This window comes from Harmonia axyridis, chromosome 2 (genome assembly GCF_914767665.1).
Source record: "Harmonia axyridis chromosome 2, icHarAxyr1.1, whole genome shotgun sequence".
NCBI classification, from domain to species: Eukaryota; Metazoa; Arthropoda; class Insecta; order Coleoptera; family Coccinellidae; genus Harmonia; species Harmonia axyridis.
The window spans coordinates 56,528,111-56,547,526 of record NC_059502.1 but is presented as its reverse complement, the minus strand read 5'-3'; the positions used below and the strand labels follow the sequence as shown (position 1 = coordinate 56,547,526).

The 19,416-nt window shown below is 33.7% G+C and overlaps 1 protein-coding gene across 3 annotated transcripts in view; it reads left to right on the top strand.

Moving 5' to 3' along the window:
* Window positions 1–19,416, top strand: part of LOC123672001 (sodium-dependent nutrient amino acid transporter 1-like) — an 80,744-nt gene that overhangs the window by 32,521 nt on the left and 28,807 nt on the right. The window contains exon 2 of one of the 3 annotated variants that reach the window (XM_045605940.1): window positions 290–661. In XM_045605940.1, coding sequence (XP_045461896.1) covers window positions 290–661 — 372 coding nt within the window. Of the gene's footprint in view, window positions 1–289; window positions 662–3,928; window positions 4,106–10,985; window positions 11,137–19,416 lie in introns of those variants that run through there. The other 2 variants (XM_045605941.1, XM_045605942.1) reach the window with 2 other exon arrangements.

The following is a 19,416-nucleotide window of genomic DNA, read 5'->3' as shown; positions in this document are numbered from 1 at the left end:
TTATTGGATCGATTCAAGTTGTTATTGAGTTTTAAATGATTTTACAGAGATTCTCTCGAAGATTACATACTTTTCATAACGATTGAATACGATATCCCTAACTCTTGTGGAGCAGTATATTTTATTTCTCATAAAATAACATTTGGTAGACAAGAATTGGCACAAAACTTTTGAACTTCTTTGACTTTTTTGGAGCAGTATATACACAAAAATTAAATTAGAACTTTTAGGAAGATGGTAGTGTCACAAGATCGATGTAAGTAATAATTTCGCAATATTTATTTTTCAGATCCCCCAAAGTATACACCTGTACAACTATGACCTCCCACCCCTATACAAAAGTAAAGTGGTCAGGACCCCATCTCTCAGAGCGATGAACAACTACCACAACCTCTCCATCGAAACCTACGATGACAGCTTCGACAACCTTTCTTTTCTACCAGAAAACAGCAATGGAGACATCACCAAATACGACGTACCTCACGTACCTTACACGATTTCGAATCGAAGTGTTTACAGCAACTCATCGACATTAGATAGATATGGCCAATCTAACGTAAGATCTTTCACTCCCCAAACGACAGCTTCGACGACGTCAGAATTGGGTTCGTTGAGGGACATGGGATCAACTGCAAGGTTGGTACCTCCGCATTTGGAAACGGTGAGTTTTCTGTTATTTAGCGCTAAAAAATTATATATGTACTTATCATAACTTATACGAGCTGTCCCGAAAGAAAGATTATATTTGTTTAGCACGAATCGTCGGGGAGCAGGGATTATGTCAATCGGTAGAATGGCTCTTGGTAATTTCCGCGTACGCCAATTTTACAAAAATTAAAATTCCACCAATATTCGAGGCTTTCGTCACTTGAATGATGCCCTACCATACCTCGCAATAGTTAATCGGTAAAAAAGTTTGAGGACTGCGGTTCAACACTAGATAAAACATAACCTTGGCGCCCAAGGTTAATTGGTCTGTTCGTGATGATCCCAATCTTTCCATCAGGAAGCGTGAAAATGCATTGAATATGAATATGTAGATCATCGCTACACCACATTCTGCAAAAAGATCTGAAGCCGCACTCCTATAAAATTAATTTGGTGCAAGAATTAAAGTTAAACTAGGCAATTGAGCGCTTACAAACATTTACCAAAATCTTGTTGCCATTTTTTCATTATTGGCCTCGTAAATAAGCCGAAATTTCGCTGATGGAGTGCAAAAAAATTCAAGAACGAAACCATAAGAAAACTTTTCATTCGCCAAAGGTGACTGTATGGTCTGCAATGTCATCGCGGAGACTATCGGTCCTTACTTTTTTAAGATGAAGGGGACCTTCTGTGAATTCAGAGTGTTATGCAAGAATGCTAGATAAGTTTTTGTTGCCTGAACTGCAGAATTTTCCTGACTATAACCATAGAAAATGGTTTCATCAGAACAGAGCTATTTCACACACGTCGAATATGTCTGCCACGAGCTCGTGAAATTTTTCCATGCAAATTAATCTACAGGAGAAGTGACATTTATTCGTTCATTTTGAAAAGAAAAAGAAGTACAATTTCCAAGTGGTAATAATATCGTACAATATTAATTATCTATCTGGTTAATATATCAGCAAAATGTCATCAACATATCCATTGTCAGACAGAAGATTTCCACGCTTTTAAGTAGGAAACATAATCGAAAGTAACCCATGGAGAATGCATGTCATCGAGGGAGAATAGCGATATACCGGTTTTACCCTTATTAGGGATCATCAGTACCGCATAACTCTACCTAAGATGACAAACAAACGAAATAGCAGGCACCTTATTGAACGCTGGCAGACGCTACTCAGTATGCGGTGAGCCACCCATCGGACAAAAACCTAACTACTTCCTCCACGGGTATCTCGAAAAAGCAGATTTCCACGTCAACTAGGAAAATCTTCTGTTTTTCAGCCTGAGCGACATTCATCGTGAAATATAATGAATAAAACGGCTGATATTTGGAAATGAATGATGAAAAGAAAAAGAAGTACAAATTCCAAGTGTGTAATAATATCACACGATATTAATTATCTATATTATCAATAAGGTGCCTGCTATTTCGTTTGTTTGTCATCTTGGGTAGAGTTATGCACTGATGATTCCTAATGAGGGTGAAACCGGTATATCGCTATTCTCCCTCGATGACATGCATTCTCCTTGGGTTACTTTCGATTATGATTTCTACGTAATAGCGTGGAAATCTTCTGTCTGACAATGGTTATGTTGATGGGATTTTGCTGATACATTTACCAGATAGATAATTAATATCGTATGATATTATTACACACTTGGAAATTGTACTTCTTTTTCTTTTTCTTTTCATCATTCATTTCCAAATATCAAAACCGTTTTATTTATTATAGTTCATTTTGATATTGGAATATTATAAAAGATATTAATAATAATAATGATTAATGTTTATGTCCTTGTGGAGAGAAAGGCATGCCATTAAAGATGGAAAACGATATAAGCCAAATGGCAACCACGGCAACGGATGCATCACCGTATCTTTCTCATTAAATTTTCCGTGATCAATTCGCCCATTTTGGGGCTGTACGTCCTCGATAATTTCACGAATTCTATCTGAAATCATCAAGATCATCATCAGAAATGGACAAAACTGGGATTTCGTCAACACTATGGTCTCTAGCAGCAATATTCTCGGTTCACGTATTTGATTCTTCATATCACTTCCTTGTTCCAAAAGCTCAATTATTTCACCAGTTTCATCAGAAGGCTGAGAAGGTGGTTCACGACGAACCAAGAGTGCTTTAGTTTGGCGAACTGTGAATTTTAACAATTTTATTGATCCATTTTCTGTAATGGCGTACATATTGTCAAATGTAAAAAGATTACAGCTTCATTATGACAGCCGCCCACATAGCGGGCTATTTAAAATGGAACTTTTTATTGGAAAACCCAGGTCCGGTGCGAGTAATTTTGTCCTCCCAAAAAAGAAGAGAAAACAGCACGTGCTCCCATGAAGAAAAATCAAATTCTTGTGAATGAAGAATATTGAAATGTCTCAGTATTGCTTCGAAAACTGATTAGAATTACAAGTGTTCCATTGAAAACATTTGGCGTTTAACAGTGACTAAGTTCTTAATGCAGAATCGTAGGAATTTTGAAAATGTTGAATGTGTAAACATCGGCTTCCAATCAATTCGAGAGTGAAGATAGTGTTATTTTTCGACTTTGTAAAATAAGTCATGATTTCATCTTTTTCAATGGGGGTAATAGGATATTCTCTTTATATTGCTTGGGCTGCCATGTGTTTTTTACAGGCGGCTTAGTAGAGGCGGTTTGAAGACTTTGTTGCAGGGATTGTTGAAAAACGCAGCGGAGCGGAACAACCTTATGTTGTTTTTAAGAATCAAGGATGAAATATGAAAAGGTGACCAGCAAACTGTGCCGAATTGCTGCCCCTCAAAAAGGGGCGTCTGAAATGGTTGCTCCACTGTTTTACTGATGAATGAAAATCATAGAATATTTGATTTGTTCTTGGTACTTTTTATATACTTCCAGTATATTAAATCGATTACGTCAATCGATGAATTGGACCTTAACTCATTTAATCATTCACCCTATATGAAAATAGCGGAAATGCTTTTCGTCGGAAGCCCTAAAACCGACTACGATAGACCACGGGATTTGAGCAGACAGTGAAAGCAGTTGCCCACCCGTTGATTTTTTACAGTCTGATGGACACTCGGCCATACGGTCTGATCCGACTGGGTAAAATGGCTGGTCTGGAAGTGCCAGTATTGTTCCACGTACCTCGGTGACCACTAGCCGTGGAAGAAAGTCGAGTAATGTTCGTAATTAATGAACGCTCTGTACGTATGAGAGGGCGAAATAATAAAGTGTGCGTTGGAAAGTGCCCCGTTCACCTGTGTTGTTATGTTCTGCTGTAGTTATGTTTGTCGGTCGAAAAGAAGACATACCGAGAGTCGGACCGGGTGACATAGTAAGACGTAAGGGTGAATCGGTGGCGTCCGACAAGGTTCTGTCTTGGGGCCGAGCCGTGAAGTTTCTGTTGAGGAAGGTTCGTTGCGACTCGTCGAGGAGGTTGTTTTTGGTGAGTTCCACGCCGTTTTCTTGCGTGATTTGGTGAAGATACGGAAGGTGGATGAGATTGGTTGTTGATAATTTTTGTGAAGTGTCGGTACAAGGTCGTCAAAATATACGATGGAAATTAATGAAGTTGGGGATTACCTATTTCCATCCACATTCTTGGTGTTATAGCTATAATACAATAACAAAATCATTGGTGAAGTGATATTTTTCGTAGAATCCGATGACCACACGGAAATGATCAGTTTCCCCATGAATTTCTACTCTTACTTACACTGGGTGCTTCGGTTTGACGTGACTCTTTCTCAGGTGTGAATGAAAAATATAAAGACGAGTCGGGAATGCTTTAATTTTTTTTTTCTACGTTGCCCCGTTGAAAAGATATGTGCCTCAAAATGTTACTCCTATAATTCAGTTTTCTGTGATAACTCCCAAACAAATCATACGATTCTGGTCATTTTATGAATGTCGAAATGTAGGAGTACCGTATGGGGACAAATCTTTTCAGGGGACATCGTAGAAAAAGAAATTAAGCATTCCTAACTAGCATTTATATACTTCATTCAGATCTGAAAAAGAATCACGTATTGTCGGAACACCCTGTATATTTTTGAGCGTTCGTTTCTTAAATTTTTTTAAGCATCACTTATCTGAACCAATTCAAATTGAATTTTGGAAAAGAACATACTCGGGTTGAGATTTTTCGTATATACAGGGTGACTGGATACATAAGTAACAACAGTTCATAGGATATAGATAACCTCGAATTGAATGGTGATAAGGGGTTTAAATGTCCCCTACAGGATACTGGTTTCAAAGAAAAAGGTCAATTTCCGGAAAAATGCTGAAACTTTGATCTATATTTTCGATAATATGAAAGATATTTTGTTGATATTTAAGACGATTATTATGACGCTCACTCTCCGTCATTTCTGGAAAGTAGATTGATTAATTCAAATAATTTAATTTACGCGTAAGATGAAAAAATCACTCGGTATATGTGATGAAAAAATTTCGAGTACAAAGAAATTCTTAACGAAATTAGTCCAGAATGAATTTTAACGAACTGACGCAAATTGTGTACAAATTCAAGGCATATTGAAAGCATAATATTTCAACATTTTTATATTGACTATGTAGGTAATGATGTGAAGTCAGGAGCTTTTGATAGCTTGTTAATTCAATTGCCAACTGCACATTTATGTGGTATTCAGGGACGCAATTAGCGCATGAATGACGAGCACTCATAAGCTCCTGACTTCAAGTCTATGATTTCTCAAATGGGCAATTTATTATTTCGATTATGTTGTTTGATTTCACGAATATATAGGACCATGTTTTTTCATATTTTCAGCAAAAATGAGTATTCGCAATTTTTCCATTTTACATTTTTATCAATTTATCGTGTTCTTTTCAGTTTCTTCTGTTGTATCTTCAATGATGACTAATTAATTATTTTTGATCATGAAAATATGGAATAACTAGATATAATTAAGTCTTATTTTTTTGCACACAAAAATTATTGATACAAGAGCAAAAACAGCTATATTTTCTGAGATATATACGGTAAAAAGTCAATTTTCAAGAGAATCATAACAAATTTCGGAGACATTTTGGTTTATTATTTCCAATTATAAACCACTGGAATCGGAGAAACAAACATATTTTCTCATTATCCTAATTTTCACTTTACTTTCTGAAATTTGTCGAATCCAATTTTTTTTCGATATCCTATCTGAGATTTTGATGACACAACCAACATGAAACTTTGCTTAAGGCTTGGCAGTCGTTGAAGTATAAAGCTCAATTTTTTATATTTTCTTCAGAATAACTCAAAGAACATCAGGAAAAAGCTTTAAAAAATGGCACAGAAATCAAGTGTTCCAATCTGAAAAAACATTACTTTGGGTCATAGGTTCATAATTGAAGACCCTTTTGAAAAAGAAAGAACGTCACTGGATTCTACGTAAAAAAGTGCCTGTATAATGTTTTAATTTCAGAGCTCTATCATCAGTTTTAGCGGAGATATAAATGTTTTTCCAATTTTCGCTTATAACTCGAAAACAAAAAAAGGTGGCCAAAAATGAATACTGCCCTTGTTAGTCTCTCAGAAAAAGAGACCAAGAATGGGGTATCAGATTTTGTCTATCTCCTCTGGTTTAAAAGTTGTAGTGCTAAAACATCGAAATTTGCCCACCCTGTACAGTTTTAGTTATTTTGAATTTTCTTTTGGTTGATTATTAATTTTGTCATTTTTGGAATTGGAATTATATTTCAAGACAAAAATAAACCATATATATCATGAAGATATATTATTGTGAAGGAATAGACACAAAGTTGTCAATTTTTTATATTTTTGTTGATATTGTTTGCGATAACACATCGGTGGTTGTTTCGGCATGGAGTCGTGGAGGTTTCCAGCAAATTTGTGAAAACTTGATGGTAAAAGGTGATGTCGTTTGAACAACATGGTTAATATTAATAAATCAGTTTGTCTATAATTCGGCACAAGAAACATTGAATATTCAAGATCATGTAATAACTTCAGCTGACAGAAATCCAAGCTGGTCATCCCATATTGATATTCTATGCAAGGAAATTCATAGTGTTTCCTATAAATATACGTGAAGACTCTCTGTCTCGTAGTTTTTTTATTGATATCTAATTTGGTCTTGTTTAGAGCCACATTGTCTTTTCTTGTATATACCCTACTCTAGGTATCATATTCCTGGTTCATCGTGCAGACCAATATTTGTATCCAATGAAATAATACCACTTCCTTTTATTTACATTTCAAAATGTTTTGTTTATGCTAAAGAGAATGAACTGAATGTAAATCAGTTTCAAATCATCAAGAATATGAAACCAGAAATTTTCCTACTAATTCTTTTTGTGTCTGAACTGAAAATAAAACACATGAATTTGTTCTCCTTCATATCAGTCTCATCTCATTAAATTATACAAGCATTTAACATTCTTGAAGTCTTTGATATCATCGATTTTATTTATTCGGTAAAAGAAAAATTTTCCGATTCTTTAGTGCTAGTCACTTATTGTTACTTAGAGTTAGAGTTCTCTTTTTGACCTTTTCTTTATACTTCATAGACTTTTACCGGATCAATGAAGTATATTATGTAATGTTCAAGGAACGAGGATCATCATCATCTAAAGATGCGGGCGAAGTCGCGGATCCAAACTAGTTGTTAAATATGATTAACACGTTCGATAATGAAGAGATTCCCTCTTTCAGCCTTGCATACAGCAAGGTCGTAGATACTTCCTCTTGCGCTGTCACATTGTACAGTTTTGTTGCAATCACCTCAACACATCATCAAGGTTCATGTTTATTTATAATTTCAAGCCACAAAAATGTGCGGTTACATTGACCGTTCTACGTGAGGAGTTGACCGATTCTATTCGCGAAAAAGTATGGTCCAATAATTTTTCCTAGATCAAAAACCGTGTCAAGTTACTTTGGACTCTGGAATCAGCTTTGTCTCTAGTATTTTCATTACTTTTTGCTCGGAACTACAAACTATCATTTTTCATAAATAATGTGTGTATTTTCCGAATTTCGAGCTTGACTCAAGGCCAATATAAATTCTGTCCATCCGTTGGACGATAACTCTCGAACGTAATTTGAAAGAGACTTAGTAGGCAATAACCGCCAATTTTTGTTTTTCTGAATAAAGAGGAGATGTTGGATTTGGTTCAATTGAAAGGTTTTTTCTGTTCTCTAAACATCGCAAATTCATTTTTAAATAAAACAGATCCTCCATCTTTTTCCTATTCAAAAAATAAATAAAATAGGGTGTTGTTTCACCCTCAGGTGGTTTTTTCGGAACAATGTCGTCATAGGAATTCTTTCTACTTAATGCAGAACTTGAAATTCATTATTGGGTTCTTCAATACCTACTGTTAAGTTGTTAATTTGGGCGGTTCAACATAACCGTTTGACGGTAAATTCAATATTACATTATTTCGTGAATAGTGAACCGATTTTAAACATTCTAAGTGAGTTATGCACAGAACATAAATAACGATCAATCTCTAAATCTCTTCTCTATTAAAAAAATATTGGGGGTTGATGCCACCTTCATGGGGTGTTTTTTTCGAAATAAACTCAAATACCTATGGTGAGTCCGCTATTAGTGAAAGAACATGCCGAGAGTGGTTTCAACGCTTCAAGAATGATGATTTTGACGTCGAAGACCAGCATCGCGGTGGAAGAGAGAAGGTTTTGAAGATGCAGAATTGGAGGCATTACTTGATCAAGACTCATGTCAAACGCAACAATAATTGGCAATTAATCATTAGGAGTGACACTACAAGCTATTCCAAAACGCCTGAAAGTCATAGGAACTATTCAGAAATAAGGATTTTGGTGCCGTACGAGTTGAAGCCGGGAGATGTTTGAACGGCGTTTGTTTGATTGTGAATAGCATCTTGCAAGGCAAAGACGGAAGGGATTTCTGCATCGGATTAGGACTGGAAGCAAAAATGGGTTCATTACGTTAATCCCAAGCGCATAAAATCATGGAGATATCCCGGCCATGCTTACACGTCGACGGTCAAACCGAATATTCACGGTTCTAAGGTCATGCTCAATATTTGGTGGGATTAGCTTGGCGTAGTGTATTATTAGTTGCTAAAACCAACTGAAACTATCACAGGCGATCGTTATCGAACGCAATTAATGCGTTTGAGCCGAGCATTGAAAGACAAACGGCCGCGATACAACGAGAGAGACGATGAAGTGATTTTACAGCATGACAATGCTCGACCTCATGTTGCGAAAGTATTCAAGACATACTTGGAAACGTTGAAATGGGAAGTCATATAACACCCGCCTTATTCTTCAGACGTTGCTCCCTCGGACTATCACTTGTTTCGATCAATAGCAAACGGCATGTCTGACCAGCACTTATGAAGAAGTAAAAAATTAGACCGATTCGTGGATTTCTTCAAAAGATGACTAGTTTTTTTAACGCGGGATTCGTACGCTGCCCGAAAGATGGAAGAAAGTAGTGGCCAGCGATGGATAATACAGTGTTACAATAAAGCCTCGAAATTCGCAAAAAAAGTTTATGATAACATATGTTGAAAGGGAAAAAATCGAATCTTCTAAGTATGCATTCATTTTTTTCATATGCTTTCTCATTTCAATGATAGAAGTATTGAGTATTGATTTTTTTTATTCTTAGTTCTCATCAGCTTCAAAACAGATTGAAAGAATTATCGACATAGCAGGATGAATGATGATTTCGACTGTATCAATATTCAATCAAGCCTGAAGTCTAAAAGTGAATTTCCTAAATCCAACTAATCTTTAGAATTAGAGAAAAATAACTTAAAATGAATCATCTCTCCTATAATGTTAAAAATGATAATAGATTCAGTATTTACATTTTTCGACGATCATCCGAGCATAGTTTCGATGTTGTATAACAAGGTGAATAATAATTCGCCACAACCATCATTATAAAACTTGAGGTACCACAAAAACGAACAGGTAGATGATAACTATTCATAGAAATCGAAGAACATAAGTATTACACAATAATCCGATCAACAATTCAGTAATTACATAATGTTGAATAACAAGACGATAGTCTGATGGATTTGAATTGGGTTTAGATGTACCGCCTCATGTAAATTACTGTAACGGTGATTATTTTGTATGTGGCTACTTTTAGACTTGTATGGCAGATCTGAAAGTCCGTATCAATGAATAATTAGAATCAGAAGATTATGGGTGAAAATTTTTTTACTGTGAAATCTAAAATCAGCTTGTATCGAAACAACTATTATATTAAGAATATAATAAAAAAAACACACTCAAATTTTTTACAAACATCTACGTATATTTGCGGTTTCCAACGGAGCATAAATAACGACTGATTTTTTTAACGTTTATGCTTCCCTGATTTTGTTCTCTATATTTTTTGGTTCTGACGCTGCTATTAGCATGGAGTTTTGCATAAAACTTGGAATTAATATTTTATATAAAATTTCAAAACTGTCGGATCAGTTATCCCTGAATTAGTAGTTTTTTTTCGATAATCCCCTCAAATTTTCTATGGTTCTGGTTGAGCTATATAAACACGAAATTTTGCAAGAAGCTTGAAAAGTTAATCTATGTACCTACTTATAAATAAATGCAAAATCTCAACACTATCGAATCTGATATAAAGGAATAATTAGTGTTAAGTAGGTATTCTTTTCCAATATTCTTCTTGAATATTCTATGCTTTTGATGATGCGATCAATTTGAGTTTTTGAACGCTTGCAATTATTGAACACCTACAATTACAACTTGTTTGATTTTGTGGTGACGGAACTATTGAGTAATTTTTTGTCGATCTTCTTCTTGAATTCGAAAAATTTTCTATATCTCGCGAAGGGTCGAATCGAAGCGCTGTGGCTACCAATTTTTGTACTAAATTTATCATGAATTACTTTAGAATTACTTGCTTTCTGATACCTACTAGAAGTTCATAATTATTGGAAATAATCAAATAATAAACAAAAACCAAAAGCAAACATTAGGCATTTTCAATAACTTAATTGCATACCAAGGGTGCAATTGATAGACCAAAAGGCGCTCAAAAGCTCTTGACTTCTCGCTAGCGCCTTCCTCAATTCTTATCAATAACTTTTCAATTTATGATACAAATCTAGAGTTATGGCAAAACGAAACATTTACTACTAGGAATTGAATTGACAAAATATGGAGATGGCAAGAGGGAAAACTAGTACTGTTGACCTCAGTTTCAATTTCAATCTGAAAGGAATTCCATAGTGTCATTTTATTTCTGTTAATTCTTGAACAACACGCGAAAGAAGATTTAATTGATGTAGGCAACTAGAGATTAATTGTCTCAAGTAGCTCCATAAGCGACAACATTCATATCGTCATTAAATAGCTTAACATGCATGTTTGTGTTGGTGTGGAATATTGTGTATCTGGACGCCAGAATGTCTTTTCTCCAATTATTGGAAAAACTTGAGCTGGTGATTTTGAAATTACAAAGAGTGAGTTTGTTGAGTTTTACCGCAAAAGTAAACATTAAACTTTTCGCTCCATGGAATAACTTTTTGGTAACAAATGACGAGACTTCAATTTAACTTGGTATAATTAATTAAATTATCGAAATTATGATAGTTATTCACTATCTGATGAATGTATACATATGTAAATTTCGGAGTTTTTGTATTTCTTACAATAATTTTTCCTCATCAGTATCTTATAGTTCAAAAAACTTACTGAATTCGCAAACTTATAACTTGTATATTCATTTCACCATCTTATATTTGGGAACACTGAAAAAAAAGCTTCTCTGGAAAATTTTACATTATAGCGATCTAAACAGGAAAGTCATAGAACTTTTTTTTACTATTCTGTGAAATGAATATGCAAGTCATTAATTTATAATTGAAGTAACAATTTTCGAATGTTTAATTCGGTTGATAGCGACTCTAATCAATGAATTATTACTTTAAATTATAAAGGTCGAATGAGTCCACTCGATGAAGGAAATCTAATATAATTATCAAAATTATTACAAAATGGTTCCAAAAACTTCACTATTTGATATATTTTCGATATACATATACTTTTTGTCTAGAAATATAATTCCAACTGACAACATTTCAAAAAAAGCTTTTCCTTCAGTTAGCCTACGTTGTTCTCAAAGTTGGTGAAATGAATATACAAGTTATAAGTTAAATTCAGTGATTTCTTAAACTTTTTTTTTTTGAAGATATTGATCAAAAATTATATTAAAAATTATTTGACTCAATTGTTACAGTAACAGATTAATTTTTCTTTTGGTTGGTTTTCTTATTTTGTCAGTTGTATTTTGATGCATTGTATTTCGAGGCAAAAAAGTACCTATATACATATCAAAAATATAAAGAAGGTTTTGGCACAATGTTATCATAATTTTGATATTTATATCAGATTGCCTTCATCAAGTAGACCCATTCAATAATGGTTTTAATAACCATATTTTACAATATTTTTCTTTTATTTTGATAAATGCGGTAGTTGAAAAATGAAAACAGCAAAAAAGATCCAAATTTGGGCTGAAGTTTATTATTTCATTCGGAATCCCATAAGGCATCACTGTAACAAATTCTACTAAATGAAAAAATTACCAAAAATTGGTCGATGAAACACAAAAAACATTGAACATAATTTGCAAAAACCCTGTAGGTACCATTATGTCTCATATTTTTCGATATATTCATTCAATGGTGTGGAAAGTTTTGGATAGTACCAACCAAAACTATGATTTTAAAAACTAAAAAATTAGAATAAATTGACTAATATTCAAATGAAATAAACGTAAATATCAATTCCGAATTTCTGAAATTTGTTTTGTTATGAATATTGAAAAATGCCTATTGAGCATAACTTATTTGAATGAAATGTATATTTTATTCATCAGAATTCATTACCTATATCGCATTCAAAGTAGGCCAACGATGGCCTCAATGTGGTAATTTGTTGTTGGATAAGATTTGTTGTGATTTGGGTCAGAAAATCGTTCATAATTATGCGTAGTGAGATCGAGCATATTCATAAAAAAATTCAAATTTTGTTTGTTTGACATTTTTGAATTTCAAAAATTGAAAGAGCTCGCTCTAATGGATTGTCGAAATTCTGTTGGTCGCTGAATAGGCATGAATGTCTTCTCCATTCACGAGTAGTTGTAGCTCTATTTACTATTCAATTTGTTTACATTGTTCTATTTTGTCCTTTCCTGTCAATTATAAATAATAGTAATAATGTTCTTTTCAATGATAGGCTTCTCGATTCTCATAATGGATTAAAATTGGTTTCCAATAATTCTGCTTCAAAACGCAATTTTTTTTGGCAAACGAAGATTTTATTAATGTCATTTCATAATGAAAAAATTATTATATATTAACAGAAATCAATGCATGTTCATTTCATTGTGAAGAGGAATAGGAAGGTATGCCATTAGCGATCGCTAATGGCATACCTTCGAAAAACGATATCAGACAAATGGCAGCCACGGCTATATACGGTTGCAGTGTCATATTCTTCTCATGAAATTTTCCATTACCAATTCGTACATTTGCGGCTGTGTCTTCGATAACTTAACGAATTCCATCTTTGAGGTCTAGACTCGATTGTGGATCATTGGCATAAACTTCATCCTTCACGTGTACCTAAAAAAAAAGTCTAAATGTGTTAAAACACAAGGTCTCGAAAGCCAATTGTGATCAACTTTTCGAAAAATCATACGGCCAGGAAACTTTTCTTGCATAATTGCGATTGTTTCGTTGCTTGTGTGGCACGTAGTGCCGTCGTGTTGACAATAAACAACGTCACATCAATATCTTCCAATTCCGGTCAAAAAAATTATTGATCATAGTCCAATTCTCTTCTCAGTTGTTGCGATGCATACAGTTCTTCACATCATCTTCTCGACGACCCAAAAGTGCTTTAGTTTTGCGAACTGTACTTAATGGCAAAATTTTCACCATTTCTGTGTTGAATATTAACAATTTCAATAATGCGTTTTTGAAGCATCCACATTTTTAGTAATGGAGTCAAAAAATGACAACTGAAATGATAGCGGGCTATTTGAAATGAAACCTCTTATTAGAAAACTCTGTATTGAAATTCATTCGGCATAGGACCTGTCACCAGAAAAAAATTACAAGAAAACAGCAAATATATAATAATTGAGAATCCCAAAACTCTTTTCTTCAACAAATACTCTTCCACTGATCTATTAAACAAACGATTATTCTTTAACTGTTTGATTTCAATATAGGTAATGCATTATGCAGTTTAATACCCATGTACCTGGATGATTTCTCATAACCAGTCAATTTGTGTGTTGGTATTGCTAAATCATGCACATGCCGAGAATAGAACATATGGTTGTCATTTAATAATGAAAAAGTGTGAATGTTAGATTTAACATATTTTAATATTTCGAATACATATACAGAGGCAATACGTGAAACTTTTAGTTTTTTAAATAACGGTCTACATGATTTTCGAATATTTACTTCACAAATGAATCTTACTGCTTTTTTCTGTAGTTTGAAAACTCTATCTACATATGGAGAGGATCTCCAAAAAACCAGTGCATATGTGATTCTAGATTTAAACTTACATGATATATCTTGACAAAAATGCAATAGCATACATTTTCTTCAGTTCTAGTGATAATCATTCAGCAATCAGCACTAGACACTGAATATGTAGGTACTCTAGTAAATTTATCTTTCACGGCATTTTGCTGCTATGAAATATTTATTTATTGAGAGTCAGTAGTAAAGATAATTATTTATCTATTCAATGCGGAGCAGCGGTATCTTGCCATTAAAACGAAGGTTTTACTCATTTCCATTTCATTGTATATTTGAAAAAATCACAAGGAGAAAACTATTCTCCTCTTCTACTCTCAGCACTAGAATCTATTAGATCTTCCTAGATGATATTATTCTGAGTTATTATATAATGGAGAATATCTAACCACGAGTCTAACCATGAACATTGAGCTTGCCGCATCAGTGGTTTCAACAGCTATTTTTTGCTTCATTCATAAGTGTACGAAGCTATTTCAGAGGCAGTTACACAAATAACATAAAAAAAAGTGCCGTTCTCAAAAAAATGAAATAGAATTTTTTTTTCAAATTTTGTATCCATCCATTGTCTTCAGTTTTTAGGGAAAACTATTACAGTCAATGGCTTGAAATTTGATACCAAAAACCAATCATACGAAATCAATATATCATCTCAACTGAATAATGGGCGTATTTCAACTTTATTTATTTATTTATTTATTACAGACAAGGAATACAACAGACTATTTAAAGTCCACTACTGCATTCACAAATATCTACATAATTCGAGGTTTTATTTCAATATATAATAATCAAAAGAAGAATGTATACGAATATATACGATTTATAGGAATGAAACTTGAAAATCGAATACCTAGTACAACTTTTTCACATTAAACAGTGACTGAGTTTGAAATTATGGAATTTTAAGAATTAATTAGTTGACTCGGAAACAATCAACCTTGGCCTAGTGTTTTCCATTCCAGTTGTAGATTTTTACACTACACCTGGAATCTAATTGAAAATTTTAGTCTGATAATTATTAAAATTCGATTTCCACTCAAATGGTTCCAAAGGTTAACGATTTTGAATGAAACTGTGTGCATTCTATTGTAAAAAAACGCACATAATAGTAGTATAGAAATATAATTTCGAAAATTATCATTTAACCATTCAATCTCATAAAGAAGAGAAATAATTGATACATTGTCTCATATACCTAGACATTTACGTGTGATTTCTCCTTTATGAATAGATCAAAACCTGTATAAAAAATCCTATCATAATATAGTATTTCGAAGATGCAGTTTTATTTTTTCAATTTCAAATATTTCCTGGGAAAAACTCTTGCTGAAAATTGGAGATAAAATAGCTTTTATGTTTCATATCGTGATTTCATCAACAAGCATTTTCATAGAAACTGAATGACATAGGTATGTAATAATAGTTTGATTTATCAACAGATTTTTTTATCAGCTTTTCACAATTGCTGATCTAATCAATTGTATAATCGTCAGATGCTACAATTAGAAAAAATGTCCTAATATGTGTAACCATCAAAATTGTAATAATTTATTGTTAAGAGTTCGAATATAATAATATTTATTACACTTTCAAATGAGGCTTTCTTTCTGAATATCTAATTAACATTGGTCAAGTAAAATTTGAATTCATACATACCTACCTTTTATGAAATATATACATAAATTAAATCATTATAAATCATAACAAAATGAAAAATTATGAAAAAATGAAGTTTCTAAAATTGGTGAACCTCTAGGCATCCAGGATCAAAGACACATGAGGCATCTTATTGATTCGTCGCCTAACCTATTACGGGTTTTTGTAACTGTAAGAGCAGCTCTGGAAAATTGTCTTCCAATTGGAGCTGAAGATGCTGGCTTTGGTAAAAATCCTTGGCCAAAATGGCCAAGTTTGGAAAGATATATGTGAAACTACCAAAATCTACCAATATATTTCATAAAAATATAAGAAAACTACTAATAAAGTTACATTGGCCAATGCTTCAGTCTCTCGGCCCTCGAGGAATCCCCTTATTTAATCTAAGCGCTCTCCAGATTGCAGAAATATATGTCGTGAGACGCTTGCATATCAAGCTCAATTAATATCAGTAGCTTAATATCAAGTCAAGCAATAAATATCTAAAGTCAAGTCAAGCTCAAGTATGTAATTTTTCACGAGCTTGATTTTCAAGTCAAGTAGTTGGTTAAAATGTCAAGCTGCTTGGCTTGATGAATCCCTACCAATGACTGACGATCAGTTTTATGGGTAATTTAATGGTTTAATGGAAGATTTTCATTATACTATTTGTGTTTTCCGTTTGATTACACATTTGGATTTAAAAATTAAAATTTACATCAATAACTATATCGACGGTTGAAAGGCTACTATCAAAAGTAGGTATTCATGGCTTGGTTTGATATTCAAGCTACTTGACTCAAGCTCAAATAGCTTGAGTTTGACTTGAAATCAACTCAAGTCAAGCTCAAATAGCTTGAGCTTGACTTGAAATCAACTCAAGTTTAAGTCAAGTAGTAGTTTTTCAATTAGTTCAAGTACTTAGTAAATAAATACTTGACTTGACATTGAAAAAAAAACTACTTCTTGACTTGAACTTGATAGATTTCAAGTCAAGCTCAAACTATTTGAGCTTGAGCCAAGTTGCTTGAATATCAAACCAAGCAGTGAATCTCTAGTCATAAGTGTCCGGCAATAGATGAACGAGATTTCTAAATTATCTCAAAAAAACATAAAAAAATTGAGCTTTATACTTTAACGAATTTGGGGTATTAATTTTTTACATCTTTACTACCTGTTACCTGCCGAAGTAACCACAACCCAAACTCTATAGTGGACGTGTTCACCTGTATAGAAGACATGCACAGAAAAACTTTCAGCTTTTATAAAATAACGAAGGTCTGACTCTTGCTCTATAAATTGAAATTTCCAGTTGAGTAATTCTTAACGATTTCATTGGAAATATTGGATATTATCGGAAATAATAAAACAAAATATTTACTTCCGTTGTCGTGAAGGTGGCATCTCCTTTCACTTTCGATATTTAATCCTCTTTAAAAGTATTGTATAATTGTAGATACACCTTGTGGTTCCAATCGATTTGGTAACATCGTTAGTTCCATTTCATCAGATTCGGATTCCTTTCTCCATCGAGGGGATTTCAGAGAAAATCCGTATTCAACATAAATTGTTTCAAAGAAACCCAGAATCTTAATAATTCGTATTTTCCTATTCAATACCAAAAAATGAATTGCATATGATTTTCGAAACATCATTTCGATTAGCCAATGGTTTGAATTTTGATAAAATATTTCGTATACTGGTATTCATCGCAATATATCATGGTTAATAACTTATTTTCACGTTTTGTGTGCTTGTAAAATCTTGGTGTGTGAATTATTTTGGCTCGAAGTACAAAAATGTTATTTCTTCTGGCTCGAAGTACCAAAACTGTTGTATTTGTTTGGCTCGAAGGACCAAAAAATGTATGATTGATTTGCTTGTTTGGCTCGAAATACCAAAATGTTATTTCTTCTGGCTCGATGTACCAAAAACCGTATCATTCTTGTTCGAAGGACTGTATAATGTTCATTGTGGATGAAGGAAAATACGATAATGATTTTAACTTGTTTAATATGCCTTGTTAAGCGAAAGAACACGAACATCGAATAGAATTATAAATAATAATAATGGGTGTATTTTTCGAGGTATTTAACTTTAATTTGGCATTACTGTTCAAGATGGCGACTGCTTTAGCAGCTGTCAAGTGATTTATTCTCAGTTTGGTTTGGCAATTCATCATGAATAGACTCACGCCTGAACAATGTTTGCAATTTTATTTCGAAAATAATGGTTCTCTACGGAATACGTATCGCGAACTACGTCCATTTTATTTTGTTCAGCGATGAAGCGCACTTCTGGTTGAATGGCTACGTCAACAAACAAAACTGCCGCATTTGGAGTGAAGCCAATCCTCAAGTGTATGTCGAAACACCGTTACATCCAGAAAAACTGACTGTTTGGTGCACTTTATGGGCTGGTGGAATCATTGGTCCGTACTTCTTCAAAAACGATGATGGCCAGAACGTTACAGTCAATGGTGATCGGTATAGAGCCATGATTACCTTCTTTATCATTCCTGAATTGAACAACAATGATGTCCAGGAGCTGTGGTTCCAACAAGACGGCGCAACATGTCACACAGCTCGTGCCACAATCGATTTATTGAAAGACACGTTTGGTGACCGCCTAATTTCACGTTTTGGACCTGTGAATTGGCCTCCAAGATCTTGTGATTTAACACCGCTAGACTACTTTCTTTGGGGCTATGTAAAGTCATCGGTCTATGCGGATAAGCCACAAACCCTTGACCATTTGGAAGACAACATTCGCCGTGTTATTGCCGATATACGGCCACAAATGTTGGAAGAAGTCATCGAAAATTGGACGTCCAGATTGGACTACATCCGAGCCAGCCGTGGCGGTCATATGCCAAAAATCATATTTAAACTGTAATGCCCAAGATTATCTTGCGGATAAATGAAATTCATGTCAATCGAATTATCCATTTTTGTTTTATTGCAATTTAAAGTTCTATAGCTCTAAAAAAAACACCCTTTACTATTATGAGAGCACTCCATACAGGAGCATGGTGCGAGTAAGCATAAAGTTGAACCACAGAGAAATTATTCGTTTTCCTGTATAAGCCCTAACACTTGCTTTTGGTCAAACAATCAATCAACAATGAAAATATTCGTTCATCCTGAGATCTTTCCAACTATTATTATAGTTATGGAGAAAATGTTTTCATGATTATTCATTGATTTCTATTTCAGTGAAAGAGATCATGGAAATTTATAGATTGAGAAAATCGAATCTCATTAATTAGCAGTTTGTTTTCAAGTTTCGTCTCACATCTGACGCCTTGTACTAATAACGAAATGATCACATAACACCTTATAAACGGCTATTAAAATAATTAAGATTTCAGTAACAATTGTTTTCCATATTAGAATTGCCGCTAGGCCACCAAAGTCACCTCATTATGAATGACCTCAAACATTTGTTGTTGTATTTTTTATTCGGTTAATTGATCGATGAATCAATATCAGAATTTTAAAACTTCGTTCAGAAGTATTTGATATCAAATACTATATGTATTTC